This window comes from Procambarus clarkii, chromosome 9 (genome assembly GCF_040958095.1).
Source record: "Procambarus clarkii isolate CNS0578487 chromosome 9, FALCON_Pclarkii_2.0, whole genome shotgun sequence".
In the NCBI taxonomy this organism is placed as follows: domain Eukaryota; kingdom Metazoa; phylum Arthropoda; class Malacostraca; order Decapoda; family Cambaridae; genus Procambarus; species Procambarus clarkii.
The window spans coordinates 30,032,693-30,056,640 of NC_091158.1; the positions used below are offsets into that span (position 1 = coordinate 30,032,693).

A 23,948-nucleotide genomic window follows, 5' to 3' on the forward strand; every position below is an offset into this window, starting at 1 on the left:
TACATTACGCTTCACTGTTGGAGGTAAATCAAAAATTAATTCTCCAAAATTCATTTTTATTTCTAGTCTGACGCGACACGGGCGCGTTTCGTAAAACTTATTACATTTTCAAAGACTTTAGTTCACAAATACACAACTGAATAGAACTTACGTATCTCCGATTTTATATCTACATTTGAGTGAGGTGGGAGGGGTGATGTGGCATTAACACAAGACAGAACAAGAGGGGATATTAATAGGGTATTAAAAGTATCAACACAAGACAGAACACAAACAATGGGTATTGAATAGAAGTGTTTGTAGAAAGCCTATTGGTCCATATTTCTTGATGCTTCTATATTGGAAGCATCATTATATATTATCATCGATATATATTATCTCATGATAATATATATATATATATATATATATATATATATATATATATATATATATATATATATATATATATACCTACCCCTTCTAGGTAGTAAAAAAAAAAAATATATATATATATATATGGGCCTATATATATATATATATATATATATATATATATATATATATATATATATATATATATATATATGGCACAACTCTCGTAAACACGAGAGTGAAGTATACAACTTTAGAACACTTTCCCACCAGGAGACTCGGTGGGAAAGTGTTCTAAAGTTGTATACTTCACTCTCGTGTTTAGGAGAGTTGTGCCTTTAGCATAGACACTGTGTCTTCCCATATTAACAGGGACTTGATGAAATAAACGTATAAATGACCCCTCACTTGCTCTAGTGCTCTTGGGAGGTGTTGATCTTTGGGGTATTTAAATACTCCGAAATTACCATCTCTTTTAAGGGTCTGAGCAGGTGGTGGAGCGGGTTAAGGCGTACCTGTTATGCCAGTTGCTGGAAGGCATCTGTGCTGGCTAGGGTTCGAGTCTCCTGGTGGGAAAGTGTTCTAAAGTTGTATACTTCACTCTCGTGTTTAGGAGAGTTGTGCCTTAAGCATAGACACTGTGTCTTCCCATATTAACAGGGACTTGATGAAATAAACGTATAAATGACCCCTCACTTGCTCTAGTGCTCTTGGGAGGTGTTGATCTTTGGGGTATTTAAATACTCCGAAATTACCATCTCTTTTAAGGGTCTGAGCAGGTGGTGGAGCGGGTTAAGGCGTACCTGTTATGCCAGTTGCTGGAAGGCTTCTGTGCTGGCTAGGGTTCGAGTCTCCTGGTGGGAAAGTGTTCTAAAGTTGTATACTTCACTCTCGTGTTCAGGAGAGTTGTGCCTTAAGCATAGAAACTGTGTCTTCCCATATTAACAGGGACTTGATGAAATAAACGTATAAATGACCCCTCACTTGCTCTAGTGCTCTTGGGAGGTGTTGATCTTTGGGGTATTTAAATACTCCGAAATTACCATCTCTTTTAAGGGTCTGAGCAGGTGGTGGAGCGGGTTAAGGCGTACCTGTATATATATATATATATATATATATATATATATATATATGAATGAAAACTCACACCCCAGAAGTGACTCGAACCCATACTCCCAGAAGCAACGCAACTGGTAACTACAGGGCGCCTTAATCCGCTTGACCATCACGGCCGTCAAAAGGAAGTGATAGCCGAGGCTATTTGAGCCACTTCCCCGACGGCAACTCGGATGGAAATCTTGGGCATAGCATTTCACCAAATCACCTCATTCTTTGGGGCACACGTGAGGAACACAAATGCGAACAAGCCTGAATGGTCCCCAGGACTATATGCGAATGAAAACTCACACCCCAGAAGTGACTCGAACCCATACTCCCAGAAGCAACGCAACTGGTAACTACAGGGCGCCTTAATCCGCTTGACCATCACGGCCGTCAAAAGGAAGTGATAGCCGAGGCTATTTGAGCCACTTCCCCGCGTGCAACTCGGATGGTAATCTTGGGCATAGCATTTCACCAAATCACCTCATTCTTTGGGGCACACGTGAGGAACACAAATGCGAACAAGCCTGAATGGTCCCCAGGACTATATGCGAATGAAAACTCACACCCCAGAAGTGACTCGAACCCATACTCCCAGAAGCAACGCAACTGGTAACTACAGGGCGCCTTAATCCGCTTGACCATCACGGCCGTCAAAAGGAAGTGATAGCCGAGGCTATTTGAGCCACTTCCCCGACGGCAACTCGGATGGTAATCTTGGGCATAGCATTTCACCAAATCACCTCATTCTTTGGGGCACACGTGAGGAACACAAATGCGAACAAGCCTGAATGGTCCCCAGGACTATATGCGAATGAAAACTCACACCCCAGAAGTGACTCGAACCCATACTCCCAGAAGCAACGCAACTGGTAACTACAGGGCGCCTTAATCCGCTTGACCATCACGGCCGTCAAAAGGAAGTGATAGCCGAGGCTATTTGAGCCAATTGTTCAGGCTTGTTCGCATTTGTGTTCCTCACGTGTGCCCCAAAGAATGAGGTGATTTGGTGAAATGCTATGCCCAAGATTACCATCCGAGTTGCCGTCGGGGAAGTGGCTCAAATAGCCTCGGCTATCACTTCCTTTTGACGGCCGTGATGGTCAAGCGGATTAAGGCGCCCTGTAGTTACCAGTTGCGTTGCTTCTGGGAGTATGGGTTCGAGTCACTTCTGGGGTGTGAGTTTTCATTCGCATATAGTCCTGGGGACCATTCAGGCTTGTTCGCATTTGTGTTCCTCACGTGTGCCCCAAAGAATGAGGTGATTTGGTGAAATGCTATGCCCAAGATTACCATCCGAGTTGCCGTCGGGGAAGTGGCTCAAATAGCCTCGGCTATCACTTCCTTTTGACGGCCGTGATGGTCAAGCGGATTAAGGTGCCCTGTAGTTACCAGTTGCGTTGCTTCTGGGAGTATGGGTTCGAGTCACTTCTGGGGTGTGAGTTTTCATTCGCATATAGTCCTGGGGACCATTCAGGCTTGTTCGCATTTGTGTTCCTCACGTGTGCCCCAAAGAATGAGGTGATTTGGTGAAATGCTATGCCCAAGATTACCATCCGAGTTGCCGTCGGGGAAGTGGCTCAAATAGCCTCGGCTATCACTTCCTTTTGACGGCCGTGATGGTCAAGTGGATTAAGGCGCCCTGTAGTTACCAGTTGCGTTGCTTCTGGGAGTATGGGTTCGAGTCACTTCTGGGGTGTGAGTTTTCATTCGCATATAGTCCTGGGGACCATTCAGGCTTGTTCGCATATATATATATATATATATATATATATATATATATATATATATATATATATATATATATATATATATATTAGTATATTTTGGTAGCAGTCTTTCCTGTAGACATGTATTATTAAATATGACAGAAAAAGTAAGATTAATAATTCTAACACGAATTTTCTCAATCTTTCGTACATTTCTTTTCACTGTTGGAGGTAATTCAAAAATCAATTCTCCAAAATTCATTTTTATTTCTAGTCTGACGCGACACTTGAGCGCGTTTCGTAAAACTTATTACATTTTCAAAGACTTTAGTTAACATATACACAACTGAATAGAACTTACTGAATAGAATAGAACATCTCCGATTTTGTTTATATCTACATTTGAGTGAGGTGGATGGGGTGAGGTGGTATTTAATAAGGTATTAATTTCATCAACACAAGCCAGAACATGAAACAATGGGTATTGAATAGAAGTGATTGTAGAAAGCCTAATGGTCCATATTTCTTGATGCTTCTATATTGGAGCGGAGTCTTGAGGTGGGTAGAATATAGTTGTGCATTAATTGGCTGTTGATTGCTGGTGTTGACTTCTTGATGTGTAATGCCTCGCAAACGTCAAGCCGCCTGCTATCGTTGTATCTATCGATGATTTCTGTGTTGTTTACTAGGATTTCTCTGGCGATGGTTTGGTTGTGGGAAGAGATTATATGTTCCTTAATGGAGCCCTGTTGCTTATGCATCGTTAAACGCCAAGAAAGAGATGTTGTTGTCTTGCCTATATACTGTTTTTTTTTGGAGCTTACAGTCCCCAAGAGGGCATTTGAAGGCATAGACGACGTTAGTCTCTTTTAAAGCGTTCTGTTTTGTGTCTGGAGAGTTTCTCATGAGTAGGCTGGCCGTTTTTCTGGTTTTATAGTAAATCGTCAGTTGTATCCTCTGATTTTTGTCTGTAGGGATAACGTTTCTATTAACAATATCTTTCAGGACCCTTTCCTCCGTTTTATGAGCTGTGGAAAAGAAGTTTCTGTAAAATAGTCTAATAGGGGGTATAGGTGTTGTGTTGGTTGTCTCTTCAGAGGTTGCATGGCGTTTCACTTTCCTTCTTATGATGTCTTCGACGAAACCATTGGAGAAGCCGTTGTTGACTAGGACCTGCCTTACCCTACAGAGTTCTTCGTCGACTTGCTTCCATTCTGAGCTGTGGCTGAGAGCACGGTCGACATAAGCGTTAACAACACTCCTCTTGTACCTGTCTGGGCAGTCGCTGTTGGCATTTAGGCACATTCCTATGTTCGTTTCCTTAGTGTAGACTGCAGTGTGGAAACCTCCGCTCTTTTCCATCACTGTTACATCTAGAAAGGGCAGCTTCCCATCCTTTTCCATCTCGTAAGTGAAACGCAGCACGGAACTCTGCTCAAATGCCTCCTTCAACTCCTGCAGATGTCTGACATCAGGTACCTGTGTAAAAATGTCGTCAACATACCTGCAGTATATGGCCGGTTTCAAGATCATGTCGACTAAGACTTTTTGCTCGATGGTACCCATGTAGAAGTTTGCAAACAGGACACCTAGGGGAGAACCCATGGCGACCCCATCTACTTGCTTATACATGTGCCCATCCGGGCTCAAGAAAGGTGCCTCTTTAGTACAAGCTTGGAGTAGTTTCCTTAGAATATTTTCTGGTATGTCAAGAGGAGTACAGGCCGGATCACGATACACTCTGTCGGCTATCATCCCTATTGTCTCGTCCGCAGGTACGTTGGTAAACAGTGATTCTACGTCCAACGAGGCTCTTATCCCTGTGGCCCGTGTGCCCCGCAGTAAGTCAACAAATTCCTTTTGAGTTTGTTGGAATTTGTTCCAAAGGAACTCCAAAGGAATTTGTTGACTTACTGCGGGGCACACGGGCCACAGAGATAAGAGCCTCGTTGGACGTAGAATCACTGTTTACCAACATACCTGTGGACGAGACAATCGGGATGATAGCCGACAGAGTGTATCGTGATCCGGCCTGTACTCCTCTTGACATATCAGAAAATATTCTAAGGAAACTACTCCAAGCTTGTACTAAAGAGGCACCCTTCTTGAGCCCGGATGGGCACATGTATAAGCAAGTAGATGGGGTCGCCATGGGTTCTTATTAGGCAAATCGGGCCTGGCATAGTAGGCCGAGAAGTGCATTCTGGCTTGTATATATATATATATATATATATATATATATATATATATATATATATATATATATACAAATTTATAGGCTTTGTAGCAGAGGAGTAAACGGCTGGACAGTGTTAGTTGTTTTGAGTGAAGTGTAGAGAAACCTTGAGGTAATACATTCCTAACACGAATCCCGACGACAGGACCTGGAGTCGTGGCTTGTAGGTGCTGGCCCAGGAGGCGCCGTCTACATCAGCATGGGCACCACCTCAAAGGGTGTTACCATGCCCGACCAGTACCGCCGTATTCTAATCGACACCTTCAGGAGGCTTGAGTATCGGGTAATCTGGAAGTATGATTCAGCTCTGGAAGGAGTGTCAGCCAATGTACTAATGAAGGAGTGGATGCCGCAGCAGGATATTCTAGGTTAGTGATGGCACTCAGATTGTTGTCTATAAACACTTAAACATATAATACCACCAGGTACTATAGCAATAAATAAATATATATATATATATATATATATATATATATATATATATATATATATATATATATATATATATATATATATATATATATATATATATATATATATATATGTCGTACCTAATAGCCAGAACGCACTTCTCAGCCTACTATGCAAGGCCCAATTTGCCTAATAAACCAAGTTTTCATGAATTAATATATTTTCTTAAATATTTTTCTTATGAAATGATAAAGCTACCCATTTCATTATGTATGAGGTCAATTTTTTTTTATTGGAGTTAAAATTAACGTAGATATATGACCGAACCTAACCAACCCTACCTAACCTAACCTAACCTATCTTTATAGGTTAGGTTAGGTTAGGTAGCCGAAAAAGTTAGGTTAGGTTACGTTAGGTAGGTTAGGTAGTCGAAAAGCTATTAATTCATGAAAACTTGGCTTATTAGGCAAATGGGGCCTTGCATAGTAGGCTGAGAAGTGCGTTCTGGCTATTAGGTACGACATATATATAATATATATGTATATAATTATTGTTGCATTTATCCATTATCTATCATCTGGCACTCAAACAATGCAGTAGTTTTACGCAAAAGATTATTACATCTCCAATAAACTAATCCCCAACCATCAGTCAAAAACTTCATCTCAGACCATCGATAAATGTTGGTCTTCACGACTCAACCGTCCGACTTGTTCTGGTAGGCAAGGCTCGCTGGACTGAAAACACATCTTTTTGTTTGCTATTATTTTGCACATATTTCCAATTCATTAGGATAATAAAGAATTAATTTCTAAGGAAGGTCAAAATTTACTTCTGGAATTTTTTGAGGAAAATGTGCATCAAGGTGATGAAGTTATTATGCATGTGAGTTGAGTAATGTGTTTTTCGCAAATACTAAATAAACATATATATCTACAATGCATAACATCCCATTTGGACTCGATGACAGAGCGATGGTCTCGATACTGGTCGGCTGTCATTCCCCAGCCATTCAAGTGGTTGGGCATCATTCCTTTCCCCTTACCCATGCCAAATTCTTATCTTGACCCCTTCCCAATGCTATATAATCGTAATGGCTTGGCGATTAATGGCTTGGTGCTTTCCCCCTGATAATTCCCTCCCTCCCTCCCCATTTTCTTAACCCAATTAAAATATAGGTTATTCTATTAAACCAAGCAACTCTTAACAACATAACTAATTTTCTTGGATTACTAATTATCGCCTCCAACAAGGACTAGGATGCAACAGGTGCTGAGGAGTGCGTTTTCTTCCCTCCATTCCACACCAACCAGTACTAACTCGACACCCAGCTGTCCTAGTGCCCCACCTGCCTGTACTAAATCCACATCCAACAAACAATTTTAAGTTGCCTGAAATTTACTGAAATGTTTTTGAAAGCCGTGGCAATGTTTGAACTGAGGGGGATACATAAATGGGTGCAACTGTACATAAGTTGCCACAGCTTTCTGAGTCAACGTTGTCCATACAAAGTTTGAGGCCTGGTGACACTTTATAAAATTGCCTCCAAGTCATGTAAGCTTTGGGGGCAACTTTATGATGCAAGTAAATAAAAAGTATATATATAAATATTTAAAACAATAAATAAAACAATAATTGGTGGAACCTTCTGAGCCACTAAAGAGTCGTTGGTGTTTCTGTCGATGTCAGCGGATCCGAGAGTGAAGCTGTTCATCACTCATGGAGGTCTGCTGGGCACTCAGGAGGCTATATGCCACAGCACGCCCCTCCTCGCCCTCCCAATCTTCGCTGACCAGCCCAGGAACGCCAAAATGATCGTCGACAACGGGTTTGGTCTTGCCTTGGAGTGGGAGGAGCTGACTGTCGACCTCCTCGTCACTACCATTAAAGAGGTTATCACCAATCCCAAGTGAGTGCTCAACTACACTTAGTAACCACTGTGTTTCATTTTAAATAACAGAATTCATTTCATCCCGAATCCTGCTCTAAATGATGCTACTAAAAATACTGAAGTGGAATAATAATTCTGCCACACCGAAAATCCACATGCAAATAAATACATTCAAGCACAAACACACACACTCGGGGATCTGGCAACTGAGTGGACACCGCGCAAGATACGTAATTCTGTGGCCCGGGTTCGATTCCCAGACTAGGCAGAAACAAATGGGCAAAGTTTCTTTCACCCTGAATGCCCCTGTTACCTAGCAGTAAATACCTGTGTACCTGGGAGTTAAACAGCTGTTACGGAGCTGCATCCTAGGAGCGTGTGTGTGTGAAAAAAAAGTTAGTAACAGTTGATTGACAGTTGAGAGGCGGGCCGAATGAGCAATGCTTAACCCCGCAAGCACAACTAGGTGAATACAACAAGGTGAATACACACAAACGTAAACAAACACACACACAAACGCAGACACATAAACACACTCACACATACACTACATTATTGTACTTAATTTAAAATATATGAATTAAACTTGATAAGAACATCATTTGTATGTTTGCTAAAATGTGTATGATTTCGTTGACTGCAATACACGTATTTTAAACGTCAAGAAAGTGAATTTATATAAAAAGTTACATTGTCACCGTTTTGTGACCAATTACAAATGTTAGGAAAACGTTTTGTGTTTGCTGGGAATGAAAGTCAATCATACACAACCAACCCACAATGGTAGTTCATATTACTCAACCAACCCACAATGGTAGAACATATTACACACCCAACCAACAATGGTGGTTTATATTACACAACCAACCCACAATGGTAGTACATATTACACAACTAAACATTGTTACTGCATCAGTCCATCTTGTTATTGTCTTAGTCCATCTTGTTACTGTCACAGTCCATCTTGTTACTGTCTCAGTCCATCTTGTTACTGTCTCAGTCCATCTTGTTACTGTCTCAGTCCATCTTGTTACTGTCTCAGTCCATCTTGTGACTGTCACAGTCCATCTTGTTACTGTCACAGTCCATCTTGTCACTGTCTCAGTCCATCTTGTTACTGCATCAGTCCATCTTGTTACTGCATCAGTCCATCTTGTTACTGTCTCAGTCCATCTTGTTACTGTCTCAGTCCATCTTGTTACTGTCACAGTCCATCTTGTTACTGCCACAGTCCATCTTGTTACTGCCACAGTCCATCTTGTTACTGTATCAGTCCATCTTGTTACTGCATCAGTCCATCTTGTTACTGTCACAGTCCATCTTGTTACTGTCTCAGTCCATCTTGTTACTGTCTCAGTCCATCTTGTTACTGTCTCAGTCCATCTTGTTACTGTCACAGTCCATCTTGTTACTGTCTCAGTCCATCTTGTTACTGCATCAGTCCATCTTGTTACTGTCTCAGTCCATCTTGTTACTGTCTCAGTCCATCTTGTTACTGTCTCAGTCCATCTTGTTACTCTCTCAGTCCATCTTGTTACTGTCTCAGTCCATCTTGTTTCTGTCTCAGTCCATCTTGTTACTGTCTCAGTCCATCTTGTTACTGTCTCAGTCCATCTTGTTACTGTCTCAGTCCACCTTGTTACTGTCTCAGTCCATCTTGTTTCTGTCTCAGTCCATCTTGTTACTGCATCAGTCCATCTTGTTACTGTCTCAGTCCATCTTGTTACTGTCTCAGTCCATCTTGTTACTGTCTCAGTCCATCTTGTTACTGTCTCAGTCCATCTTGTTACTGTCTCAGTCCATCTTGTTACTGTCTCAGTCCATCTTGTTACTGTCACAGTCCATCTTGTTACTGTCACAGTCCATCTTGTTACTGTCTCAGTCCATCTTGTTACTGTCTCAGTCCATCTTGTTTCTGTCTCAGTCCATCTTGTTACTGCATCAGTCCATCTTGTTACTGTCTCAGTCCATCTTGATACTGTCTCTGTCCATCTTGTTACTGTCTCAGTCCATCTTGTTACTGTCTCAGTCCATCTTGTTACTGTCTCAGTCCATCTTGTTACTGTCTCAGTCCATCTTGTTACTGCATCAGTCCATCTTGTTACTGTCACAGTCCATCTTGTTACTGTCACAGTCCATCTTGTTACTGTCTCAGTCCATCTTGTTACTGTCTCAGTCCATCTTGTTACTGTCACAGTCCATCTTGTTACTGTCTCAGTCCATCTTGTTACTGTCTCAGTCCATCTTGTTACTGCATCAGTCCATCTTGTTACTGTCTCAGTCCATCTTGTTACTGTCTCAGTCCATCTTGTTACTGTCTCAGTCCATCTTGTTACTGTCTCAGTCCATCTTGTTACTGTCTCAGTCCATCTTGTTACTGTCTCAGTCCATCTTGTTACTGTCTCAGTTCATCTTGTTTCTGTCTCAGTCAATCTTGTTACTATGTCAGTTCAACATGTTACTAGCAGCTAATAACTAAACAAGTACCATTTGTTCTGATTTCTCTTCCCCATCTTGTAGTTGCTGTTCACCTTCAATGATTTTGCTAGTATCTCCTACTATCACTGCTAGAAGCTTACATTTCACTGCTGGTAGTGTCGTATTCAACAGCTAGTAGCTCCTCTTGTTGCAGGTAATAGATAACTATTTCACTACTGGAAGCCTATCATGAACCTACTAGTAACAAATATGTTCACTACTAGAAACACTATTATATCACAAATAGTAGACCTCCTGGTCACTGCTAGTAGTCCATCTGGTCACTGCTAGTAACCCACCTGACCACTGCTAATAGCCCAAATGTTTACTGCTAGTAGGCCTCCTAGTCACTGCTAGTAGCCCACCTGGTCACTGCTAGTAACCCACCTAGTCACTGCAAGTAGCCCATCTGTTTACTGTGTGATGGAAAAAAGAAGTGTAGGTGTTCGGCAGTCCTCCCAATGGCTGGTGTCAATGCCTATCAAATTTAAAAAAAAAGATGACTGCGTAGCTATTGTGTCCTGTGGCAAAATAAAGCAAAACAAGCAAAATAAATAGTATGAAGAATGAAACTTTAATTAAATTGAAAACAAATTATGAATAAGACAATTCCTGGCTATGTACAGTGCAAACTAACAAGATTAAAAAGTAAAAAAATTACATAAAATAAAATAGTGGTGACGTTACTCTAAAATGGATAAAGACAAAAATGAAATTAACAGGTGCTGAGAATAAAGCGCTGGCTGAGAACATCCACTAATAAACAGCGTATATCAGATGGTTATTTTATCTTGAGAGCACAGGATATTTTAACTCCAACGGCTAGTGCAGGCCCAGACATCGGCTAGGTAGATGGCACTGAGGTGCAGAGGTGCAATGGTGCAGACGTCGATTCACCAGTCAGAAGCGGGCTGGCTGGAAATGGTAGTTTGGTGATCGGCGACGATGGATGGGGAAGGTGGAGAGCGAGTGTGATATACGTATGCGCCTGGCAAAATGTATTTGACTAAATATGTTCTACACTTGCTTGTAGTATCTAGATGTTGTAGATGTACTAAAGTAACATGACGATAGGAAAGAGCAGGCCAAATCTCTCTTGAAGGAGATTATCGTAACAGCTCTCTGCCGAAGCCTGCTCTTACGGGTCAAGTTACTTCAGTGGCTGTTGTAGAGGTAGGAGTAGCTGTCTCTACCTCGTAGACTTTGGAGAGGGCGTCGGCTATGATGTTGTGAGAACCTTTGATGTAAAAGATCTCCAGATTAAAATTCTGCAAGTACAGAGCCCAGCGTAGAAGACGTTGATTGCTGAATTGGGCCTGTTGTAGGAACCGCAGGGGATTGTGGTCCAAGTAGATGGTAATAGACCGATTCCCCTGTAGGTAAGGTTCGAAATGTTGCAGATTCAGGACGATGGAGAGGAGTTCCTTTTCGATAGTGCTGTAGTGCTTCTGGTGAGGCTTCAATTTGTAACTGTAGTAGCTGACAGGAAGAACCTCCTCGCCTCGTTGTTGCATCAGGACGCCCCCGATGCCGGTACCACTGGCGTCGACATTGATGATGAAGGGCTTCGTGATATCTGGTGAGGCGAGAATGGGATCAGAACATAGCAGAGATTTAAGTTGTTTAAAGGCAACGGTCTGTTGAATGGTCCAATGTTACCGTTGCTTGGGGCTGGTCAGATTAATCAATGGTGTCGCTACCGTACTAAAATTCTTCACAAACCTACGATAGTAAGATGCAAGTCCAAGGAAGCGCAGGAGCTGCTTCTTGGTCGTAGGTTGTGGGTAATGCTAAATGGCTTGAGTGTGAATTGTTAAAGGAGCTATTCTACCACTCCCTCTCACATGACCCAGATAACGTACTTTACCTTTGGCAAATGTGGACTTGCCCAAGTTGATGGTAAGGAAGGCTGTCAGGAGCTTGGAGAACAGTCGTTGCAGCTGGAGCAGATGTTCGCTCCAGATGTTGGTTGCCACAACGGTGTCGTCCAAGTAGGCGTAGGTGTGATCTAGGCCGTAGATGACGCGGTTGACAGCTCTCTGGAAGGTGACCGGGGCGTTACACAGTCTAAAAGGAAGGCGTTCATATCTGTATTGGCCAAAAGGAGTGGTGAAGGCAGATATTTCTTTAGCTCTCTTTGTCAGGCTTATTTGGTAATAGCCTTTTAACAAATCAATTTGGGATAAATATTTGGCATTACCTAAGGCGTCAAGGAAATCATCTATACGTGATAAAGGATAAGCATCCTTGACGGTCACAAGATTCAGTTTCCTATGATCGGTACAAAGGCGAACATTACCGTGCGGTTTCGGCACCAAGATGCAGGGTGAGGCCCAAAGGGACTCACAAGGGGTGGCCAGCCCATGATCCAGGAGGTATTGTAGTTCAGCACGCATAACTTCCTTTTTTGTACGGGGTGATACGGTAGAAGGGTTGACGAATCGGCCGGGTAGCAGGAAGCAGCTGGATGTCGTGCTGAACCACATTACACTCCTGGGGATCATCGTTGAACAACTTCTGATGTTCATGAAGAACTTTCATGAGAGGAGCACTATTACTGTCCTGTAAATAGGTAGGAAGATCATTAAGGATTTCCGAGTTGGAAGGCACTGACTCAGAGTCAGAGCTTTCAGGAGGAGAAGCAGGGAAGGTCTCACTGTGGAGGTATGGACCTTTGAAAGTGGAGAGTGATATTAGCAGAGTGGGAGGAATACCTTTATACTCCTTGAGTAGATTGATGTGGCACAACTGGGTCTTCCGCCACCTATCTGGAGTCTCAAGAACGTAGTTGTGGTTGTTTCTGCACTCCTTGATGCGGTAGGGTCCTGAAAACTTATTTTGCAATGGAGAACCTGGGATAGGAAAATATGCCAACACGAAGTCTCCTGGTTTAAATTTCCTGACTTTGCTGCGTTGATCAAAATGAGTCTTCATCCTCTCTTGAGCTTTCAATAGATTGTCATTAGCAAATTTACGTACTCTCTCTAGAATGTGCTTTATGTTTTGAAGAAACTGGGGCACATTCTAAGGGTCACTGAAGGTAGCATTACATAGAGAGTCTTTGAAAGCTTTGAGAGGAGTACGACACTTACGTCCGTAGAGCATCTCACTCCTAGAGGCTCATTTGGGAGACTTCTGAAAATGCACATGATGATGTCAAGTTGTTTATCCCAGTCTTTCATGGTTTCATTGCAAAATTTCTTTAGGTGTGATTTAATCGTTTGGTGACTACGTTCAAGAGAACCCTGTGAAGCAGGATGATAGGGGCTGGACAATACCTGTGTGATGTTGAACTCCTCCTGTGTCTTTTTGAAGAGATCACTGGTGAAGTTGGTGCCACAGTCAATTTGAATCTCCCTTGGAAATCCGTATTGGGTAAAGATCTTCAATAGTTGTTTTACCACCGTAGCAGCCGTAATGTTCTTTACTGGAACTACTATGGGAAATCTGGTGGTTGGACACAGGATGGTTAGTATATAAGCGTTGGCAGAACTGGTCCGGGGTAAAGGACCAACACAGTCCACAACACATGAGTGTGGAAAGGTTCCGCAGGCACCAGGATGGGAATTAAGGGAGCCTTGGGAATCGGGATGTTAGGTTTCCCTGCCGTCTGACATATATGACACTGTCGCACGTAACTTTTAACGTCTTTACCATACCTGGCCAGTAGTAGTCTTGTCTGATTCCGTGGTAGGTTTTGTTAAAACCATAGTGAGAAAGTGCTCCGTGGGCCAGGTGTAGAATATCGGGCCGTAGGCTGGTGGGAACCACTAGTTTATTCGACAATTACCCAATCGTCATCCTCCGTCAGCTTGCTGGGTCTGTACCTGCGGTAGAGCAACTGATTCTCTAAGAAGAACCCAGGGATACCCTCAGGTTGAGTCTCAGCCTGGAAGAATAATGGTGTTAATGAAGGATCCTCCCTCTGTAACTTACGGAACTCCAACATAGTAAGATTCGGTGGTAGGTTCTGATGGGCTTGAGGGATAGCGGTTGCAGTAGAGTCAGCTGGTTGCGGGCGTGCAGCTTGTGCACGGGTGGTCACCAAAACCGGAGGAGAAACTTCATCACTTTCTTAAATCTCTGCTGGAACATATTTTAGGATGGGGTTGTCCACTACAGAGTCACATACCTGGGGTTTGTCCATGATGATCAGGTTGTAAGGTTGCAGATCCTCGGCCAAGTCATTGCCCAGGAGAAGTTGCACTCCAGACATGGGAAAAGGCTTTTCCCTGATGGCGACTTGGACTTCACCGGTCACGAAAGGACAATCCAGGTGGACTCTGGCGAGTGGATACGGAGTGGTAGCAGTGAGGTCAGTGATAAGGACGGTTTCCCCGGTGTAGGTGATGTTAGGCACAGTCGATTTCAATATTATTGACTGAAGAGCCGTTGTGTCCCTCACGATCTTCAATTTGAAACGTCCCTCCGAATCTGTACTGTTGACAGAGACAGTTCCAAGATACAGGTGTTTGCTGAAGAGAGAAAGATCATTAACTGGAACACCAACATTCATCACAGGCTTACCGGACTTTGGAGGAGTCGATTTGGGTTTAGGAGTTTCACTATAGCTTTTGTATTGAGCTTTTCCACATTTATCTATGGTATGTCCATAGAGCTTGCAATACTTACAATACAATTGAGAGCTCGCTTGATCTGTACTCACTTTGTCATAACTATACCAAGACTTCTTACTGGGAGGTGGTTCTGGTGTTAGCCGGTGGATGAGGCTGTAAGTGTCAGCCGACTTCGCACATCTGATGTAGTCGGTTTCTTCTTTGTCTGCTAAATATAAACGGATGGAAGAGGGAGCACGTCTAAAATTCCTCAACTAGCATGAGGTTGACGAGTTCTGCAAATGTAGAGACATGTGCTGCTTCCAGCCATTTCATGAAATATCTTTTCTTTGTATTGGCAAATTCTAAAAAGGTGGTGGTACTTGCCTTTAGATAATCACGGAATTTTCGTCTGTAGCTTTCGGTGGAGAGATGGTAGGCGTCTAAAACTGCTTGCTTCAGGGTCTGGTAGTCATTCTCTGACGCTAAGGTACTGAGAGTAGCCGCAGCTCTACCTGTGAGATGCACTCTGAGAAGGGTAGACCATTGATCTTCAGGCCAGCTAAGTTTTTTAGTTAGGGTCTCAAAAGTGGTAAAAAACACGTCTATCTCTGTCTCAGCGAATGGTGGCATTAACTTACTTGCATGGGAGACATTGAAACTTGCGGGAAGACTGGCGGTAGCTTGTTGGCGCTGAGTGTGGTGTGTAGTTTTCAAGGTGAGTTCTTGTTGACGACATGCTAGAGCCATATCAGCTTGCATCTTATCGATATACATACATACATACATACATACATACATACATACATACATACATACATACATACATACATACATACATACATACATACATACATACATGCATACATATACTTCTAGTTAGCATATAGCTATTTCGGGACAAAATCCAATACAGTTTATATTAGTGAGACGCCACTGTGATGAGGAGTTTAAATATCACAGGAACTGTTGGTTAATTTAATGTGTGACATAAGTGAGGTTAGATGAGACATCAACAAGCATCAGCTGGAGGCTGGGAGAGTGTTGTTGAGTAAGGTGGTATTATGCCCAGATGTTGGAGGGTGGGTTTGACCCTCCCACCCCCCACGTTAACCGCAGAACGTCTAAGGTTACCGCCACTCTCGCTTACCAAGGGTATCGCCCCCCCCCTCCCCCCACAAACACACACATTCATCAGATTCTTAACTTACATTATTTATGATTTACCAATTTATGTTACTACACTGACTCTCAATTTCACAATATGTATAAACTTGGAGCTTAAAATTTTCAATCTGTTTCATAAATTGATAAATTTGTTACCCATCTTGTGGGTGTTAGTGGACCCCATACCCATTATGTCGGTGGTAGTGGACCCCATACCCATCATGTCGGTGGTAGTGGACCCCATACCCATTATGTCGGTGGTAGTGGACCCCATATCCATTATGTCGGTGGTAGTGGACCCCATACCCATTATGTCGGTGGTAGTGGACCCCATACCCATCATGTCGGTGGTAGTGGACCCCATACCCATCATGTCGGTGGTAGTGGATCCCATACCCATCATGTCGGTGGTAGTGGACCCCATACCCATCTTGTGGGTGGTAGTGGACCCCATACCCATCTTGTGGGTGGTAGTGGACCCCATACCTATCTTGAGGGTGGAAGTGGACCCCATATCCATCTTGTGGGTGGTAATGGACCCCACACCCATAATGTCGGTGGTAGTGGACCCCATACCCATCTTGTGGGTGGCAGTGGACCCCATACCTATCTTGTGGGGGGTAGTGGACCCCATAACTATCTTGTGGATGGTAGTGGAACCCATATCCATCTTGTCGGTGGTAGTGGACCCCATACTCATCTTGTTGGTGGTAGTGGACCCCATACCCATCCTGTGGTTGGTAGTGGACCCTATACCCATTCTGTGTGTAGTAGTGAACCCCATTGCCGTCTTGTGGGTGGTAGAGGACGTTCCAACAATTCATTCTACCCATCCTGTGGGTGGTAGTGGACCTGATACCCGTCCTGTGTGTGGTAGTGGACCCCATACCCATCTTGTGGGTGCTAGTGGACCCCATACCCATCTTGTTGGTGGTACTGGACCCTATATTCATCCTGTTGGTGGTAGTGGACCCCATACCCATCCTGTGGGTGGTATTGGACCGGATAACCTTCCTGTGTGTGGTAGTGCACCCCATACCCATCTTGTGGGTGCTAGTGGACCCCATACCCATCTTGTGGGTGGTAGAGGACGTTCCAACAATACATTCTACCCATCCTGTGGGTGGTAGTGGACCTGATACCCATCCTGTGTGTGGTAGTGAACCCCATACGCATCTTGTGGGTGCTAGTGGACCCCATACCCATCTTGTTGGTGGTAGTGGACCCTATATTCATCCTGTGTGGAATAGTGGACCCCATACCCATCCTGCAGGCGGTAGTGGACGCCATACACATCCTGTGTGTAATAGTGGACCATATACCCATCCAGTAGGCGGTAGTGGACCCCATACCTATCCTATGGGTAGTTATTGGGCCCAGACCTATCCTACAAGTGGTATGGACCCCTTACCCACCTAACAGGTGGTAGTGGACCCTATACCCATCCTACAGTAGGTAGGAGATACTATACAATTCTGTTTGCAGTAGTTTATCCCATAAACATTCCAATGTAACATCGTTTTCTGTTGACGTTCCAACAATACATTCTTTAAAGACTTTTAAAGCACAGACTAGTGTATATAATGTTGATTGGTGAAGCACTATTATTTTATGTAATAATTTATAGTGCTTATTATAATTTACTAAGAACAACTAATATTTCTCAAAACAAAACTTCGAACCTCCAATAGGATGTAGCTGATCTGTAATATTCTAAGAGCATGGACAACAGTAGGTAATTTTCACAACCCATGTGGGACCTGAAAACTACAATTTTCATTATAATTGAACCAATCACGACTATTCTGCTTTCTACGGCGATGGACGGGTACTTTGAGACGTAAATTGGTACGCGAGGAAGAGTTTGGGCCTTGGAAAAAATGTAACTTGGAATATACCACATATGTACTAATTCTTATTAAACATATTGACTTTAATCATTAAGTCATATATGTACTGTCTTGTGTGAGAGCGGGTTGCACTGCTAAAAGCCCACCAGGTAACTGCTAGTAGCCCACCTGTTTACTGCTAGTAGCCGTCCTAGTCACTGCTAGTAGCCAATCAGGTCACTGTTAGCTCACCTGGTCATTGCTAGAAGCTCACCTGGTCACTACTAATATCCCATCTGGTCACCGCTAGGAGCCACGGCTGGTTGTGGAAAGAGATTATATGTTTCTTAATGGAGCCCTGTTGCTTATGCATTGTTAATCGCCTGGAAAGAGATGTTGTTGTATATGTTATATATATATATATATATATATATATATATATATATATATATATATATATATATATATATATATATATATATATATATATATATATATATATATATATATATATTAGTATATTTTGGTAGCAGTCTTTCCTGTAGACATATATTATTAAATATGACCGAAAAAGTAAGATTAATAATTCTAACACGATTTTTCTCAATCTTTCGTACATTTCTTTTCACTGTTGGAGGTAAATCAAAAATCAATTCTCCAAAATTCATTTTTATTTCTAGTCTGACGCGACACGAGCGCGTTTCGTAAAACTTATTACATTTTCAAAGACTTTAGTTCACAAATACACAACTGAATAGAACTTACGCATCTCCGATTTTATATCTACATTTGAGTGAGGTGGAAGGGGTGATGTGGCATTAACACAAGACAGAACAAGAGGTGGCTTTAATAGGGTATTAATTTCATCAACACAAGACAGAACAAGAGGTGGCATTAATAGGGTATTAATTTCATCAACACAAGACAGAACACGAAACAATGGGTATTGAATAGAAGTGTTTGTAGAAAGCCTATTGGTCCATATTTCTTGATGCTTCTATATTGGAGCGGAGTCTTGAGGTGGGTAGAATATAGCTGTGCAATAATTGGCTGTTGATTGCTGGTGTTGACTTCTTGATGTGTAGTGCCTCGCAAACGTCAAGCCGCCTGCTATCGCTGTATCTATCGATGATTTCTGTGTTGTTTACTAGGATTTCTAGTAAACTTTTTTGCTTTTTTGTACCTCATGCGTTGCACTTTAAATATTCCGACTCTCAAATTCATTGTCGAATTTGAAATCCTATATATATAATAATAAATCCTATAAAAATAATATATATATATATATATATATATATATATATATATATATATATATATATATATATATATATATATGAGAACAAGCCTGAATGGTCCCCAGGACAATATGCAACTGAAAACTCACACCCCAGAAGTGACTCGAACCCATACTCCCAGGAGCAACGCAACTGGTATGTACAAGACGCCTTAATCCACTTGACCATCACGACCGGACATAATGAGGTGATAGCCGAGGCTATTTGAACCACCCCACCGCCGGCACTCGGATAGTAATCTTGGGCATAGCATTTTACCAAATCACCTCATTCTTTGGGGCACACGTGAGGAACACAAATGCGAACAAGCCTAAATCATTATCATTATGTCCGGTCGTGATGGTCAAGTGGATTAAGGCGTCTTGTACATACTAGTTGTGTTGCTCCTGGGAGTATGGGTCATTTTATGCAATCACCTCATTCTTTGGGACACACGTGAGGAACACAAATGCGAACCCCAAAGAATGTATATTATATATATATATATATATATGTCGTACCTAGTAGCCAGAACGCACTTCTCAGCCTACTATGCAAGGCCCGATTTGCCTAATAAGCCAAGTTTTCCTGAATTAATATATTTTCTCTAATTTTTTTCTTATGAAATGATAAAGCTACCCATTTCATTATATATGAGTTCAATTTTTTTTATAGGAGTTAAAATTAACGTAGATATATGACCGAACCTATCCAACCCTACCTAACCTAACCTAACCTATCTTTCTAGGTTAGGTTAGGTTAGGTAGCCGAAAAAGTTAGGTTAGGTTAGGTATGTTAGGTAGTCGAAAAAACATTAATTCATGAAAACTTGGCTTATTAGGCAAATCGGGCCTTGCAAAGTAGGCTGAGAAGTGCGTTCTGGCTACTAGGTACGACATATATATATATATATATATATATATATATATATATATATATATATATATATATATATATATATATATATATATTAGTGTCGTACCTAGTAGCCAGAACGCACTTCTCGGCCTACTATGCAAGGCCCGATTTGCCTAATAGGCCGAGTGATTTTCTTTATTTCCAATAAATTGCTTCCAATTAGTTTATTTAAATTATTATTATTATATTATAATAAGAACAAACATTATTGACTTTGTTCTGTTAGCTTAGGCTAGGTTAAGATAGGTTAGGTTAGGTTAGGTTGGGTTGGTTAGGTTTGGTCATATATCTACGTTAGTTTTATCTCAAATATAAGAAAATTAACTAATGCATAATAAAATGGATACCATTATCAATTCATAAGAGAAAAATTTGAAAAATAAATAAATTCAGGAAAACTTGGATTATTAGACAAATCGGGCCTTGCATAGTAGGCCAAGTACTGCATTCTGGCTCCTAGGTACAACATTAGTATATTTTGGTAGCAGTCCTTCTTGTAAACATATTTTGTTAAATATAACCGAAAAGGTAAGATTAATAATTCTAACATGAATTTTCTCAATGTTTCTTATGTTTCTTTTCACTGTCGATGGTAATTGAAAAATCAATTCTCCAAAATTCATTTTTATTTCTAGTCTAACGCGACGCTTGAACGCGTTTCGTAATAACTTATTACAATTTCAAAGACTTTAGTTTACACACACAATTGTAACCTGTAAACACGCTAATCCGTCATACTTATACTCGCATTTGGGTGAGGTGATATGGTGCAACAGTTTTGGATGAGGTGAACAAACTTGTGACAAACACTAGACAGAACACGAAACTATGGGTATTAATTGGATATGAGAGCATAAGAATGGAAGTAACTGCAGAGGGCCTATTGGCCCATACTCCCTATTGATGCTTCTATATTGGTTCGGAGTCTTGAAGTGAGTAGAATACAGTTGTGCATTAATTGGCTGTTGATTGCTGGTGTTGAATTTTGATGTGTAGTGCCTCGCAGATGTCAAGCCACTTGCTATCGCTGAATCTATCGATGATTTCTGTGTTGTTTGTTTAGATTTCTCTGGTGATTTTCTGGATGTGAGAGATTATATGCTCCTTTTTGGAGCCCTGTTGTTTATGCATTGTTAATCGCCTGGAAAGAGACGTTGTTGTCTTGACTATATACTGAATTCTTTGGGGCTTACAGTCCCCAAGTGGGTATTTGAAGGCATAGACGACGTTGGTTTCCTTCAAGGCGTTCTGCTTTGTGTCTGGAGAGTTTTTCATGAGTAGGTTGGCCGTTTTTTTGTTTATATAGTTAATCGTTAATTGTATTTTCTGATTTTTGTCTGTAGGGATAACGTTCCTATCAACAATATCTTTCAGGACCCTTTCCTCGGTTTTATGAGCTGTCGTAAAAGAAGGTTACCATATGTGGTAATGTGTTTAATGTGTTTAAACATTTTTTTGCCTCGTTTATGGAGGACTGGGGGGAAATGTGAAGTGGGAAATTGTCGACTAATTGATAACTGTCACCTGGATGGTAGGGGAGTGAGGGGAGGGGGAGAGTGCGGCACATGACACCTCCTTAACGCGAGCACAGTCCACTCCTGCGCAGGGTGTCAAAGAACACACACCGGTCCTGAGTGCTCTGCTACCTTGTTGTGGTGGTGGAAACCACATGACTATGTGCTGCTGCTATGTGGCGGTCTGAGCTATGCTATTGCGTATTGCTGCCATTCAACGCAGTAACGTCTCCGGCTTCCAAGAGGTAAGCCGCACAAAGGCTCGCTCCCACACACATCCATGTGGACATGTGGGCACGTGGTGACGCCCCTCAAGCCTATGAGGTAGCTATGTGTAGCCGCTCCTTACCCTCTGGAAACAAGCTAGGGGAAGGGAGTGAGGGGAGAGGCACACCCACCCTGTTTACAGAAACCATTACGGGTCATTCCCACCCCTCATTTGTTGCTGTGACCTCCTACCGTGTACACCCCTTAACTCCGACATGAAAACTAATCACCTGCAGATGAAGATATTGGAGACCCCACACCACAGGCAGAGAATTTGTAAAATATATATATACACTTCACTACATAAAGCAGACACCAGAATGAGAGACCCGCGCTATCAGTCAAAGCTACCGCCAACTCCCCTCCCTTCTCCCCCTATCCTCCATCACGTGTCCTACCCCTAACCACACATCTTAAAAGGATGGTCGCATATCCCCACACCACCATTGGAAGGGGGCCCCCCTCCTAGGTCACTCAACATATGCTTCCTACACTGTTATTTAACTAGTATTTAAGTAATATCTACACACAATTAACTCTACGGCATTTACTCATACTTATTCATCAACTACTACTACTACTACTATTATTGCCCACTTGTTCAGTTCACTACTCCCCCATTTTACCCACAGCGACTCTCAGCGCCCCAGGAGGACGTAACCCGTCCCGCCTCATGTGCGACCATCCCCTCCCCCTCTCTCTCTCCACCTCTGTTGATGTACACCTGTCCCATAATTATCCCCCTCTCACGCTCTTACCCATACACCCTCCTTTTACCCCCCCCCCCCGGCAACACACAACGTCCCCGCGAAAGGACCCGTCCCAATCTACGGACTTCCCCCCCCCCCCACTTTTGACGTAAACCGAGTTCGATCCCCAAGGTTCTCCTCGGGGTTTGGGACGGTCTACATCTCCCACCTTATCACTAGTTGAAGCTCACATTATCAGTGCCAGTAGTCCACCTTTTCACTGATTGAAGCTCATTTTATCCGTGATAGTAGCACACATTTTCGTTGCTAATAGCCCACATTGTTGGTGCTAGTATCTCACATTGTTAGTGCTAGTAGCCCACATTGTTGGTGCTAGTAGCCCACATTGTTGGTGCTAGTAGCCCACATTGTTGGTGCTAGTAGCCCACATTGTTGGTGCTAGTAGCCCACATTGTTGGTGCTAGTAGCCCACATTGTTGGTGCTAGTAGCCCACATTGTTGGTGCTAGTAGCCCACATTGTTGGTGCTAGTAGCCCACATTGTTGGTGCTAGTAGCCCACATTGTTGGTGCTAGTAGCCCACATTGTTGGTGCTAGTAGCCCACATTGTTGGTGCTAGTAGCCCACATTGTTGGTGCTAGTAGCCAATATTGTTGGTGCTAGTAGGCCACATTGTTGGTGCTAGTAGCCCATATTGTTGGTGCTAGTAGCCCATATTGTTGGTGCTAGTAGCCCACATTGTTGGTGCTAGTAGCCCACATTGTTGGTGCTAGTAGCCCTCATTGTCGATGCTAGTAGCCCACATTGTTGATGCTAGTAGCCCACATAGTCACTGTAAGTAGTTTACAGTGTCTCTGTTAGTAGTCTACATTGTTTCTACTAGTAGCCCACATTGTTGGTGCTATTAGCGCACATTATCGCTGTTATTAGGGCATTGTCGCTGCAAGTAACGCACATTGTCGCTACTAGTAGCCCACTTTGTTGGTGTTAGTTTCCCAAAATGTCGTTGTTAATAGCCCATATTGTTGGTGCTAGTGGCCCACATTGTTTGTGCTATTAGCCATCATTGTTGCTGCTAGTAGTGCATATTGTCGCTGCTAGTAACGCACATTTTCGAGGCTAGTAGCGCACATTGTCGCTGATATTAGCCCTCATTGTTGGTACTATTAGCCTACAATGTTGGTGTTAGTAGCCCACATTGTTGGTGCTAGTAGGCCACATTGTTGGTGCTAGTAGCCCACATTGTTGGTGCTAGTAGCTCACATTGTTGGTGCTAGTAGCCCACATTGTTGCTGCTAGTAGCTCACATTGTTGGTGCTAGTAGCTCACATTGTTGGTGCTAGTAGCCCACATTGTTGCTGCTAGTAGCTCACATTGTTGCTGCTAGTAGGCCACATTGTTGGTGCTAGTAGGCCACATTGTTGGTGCTAGTAGCTCACATTGTTGATGCTAGTAGCTCACATTGTTGCTGCTAGTAGGCCACATTGTTGGTGCTAGTAGGCCACATTGTTGGTGCTAGTAGGCCACATTG

General features: G+C 42.5%; 1 protein-coding gene across 1 annotated transcript in view; it reads left to right on the forward strand.

Moving 5' to 3' along the window:
• The window catches only part of LOC123766273 (UDP-glycosyltransferase UGT5), a 47,413-nt gene that overhangs the window by 20,132 nt on the left and 3,333 nt on the right, over positions 1-23,948 (forward strand). Inside the window, exons 5-6 of the mRNA XM_045755344.2 lie at positions 5,546-5,768; positions 7,501-7,720. Of these exons, the coding sequence (XP_045611300.1) occupies positions 5,546-5,768; positions 7,501-7,720 (443 nt within the window). The remainder of the gene's footprint in view (positions 1-5,545; positions 5,769-7,500; positions 7,721-23,948) is intronic.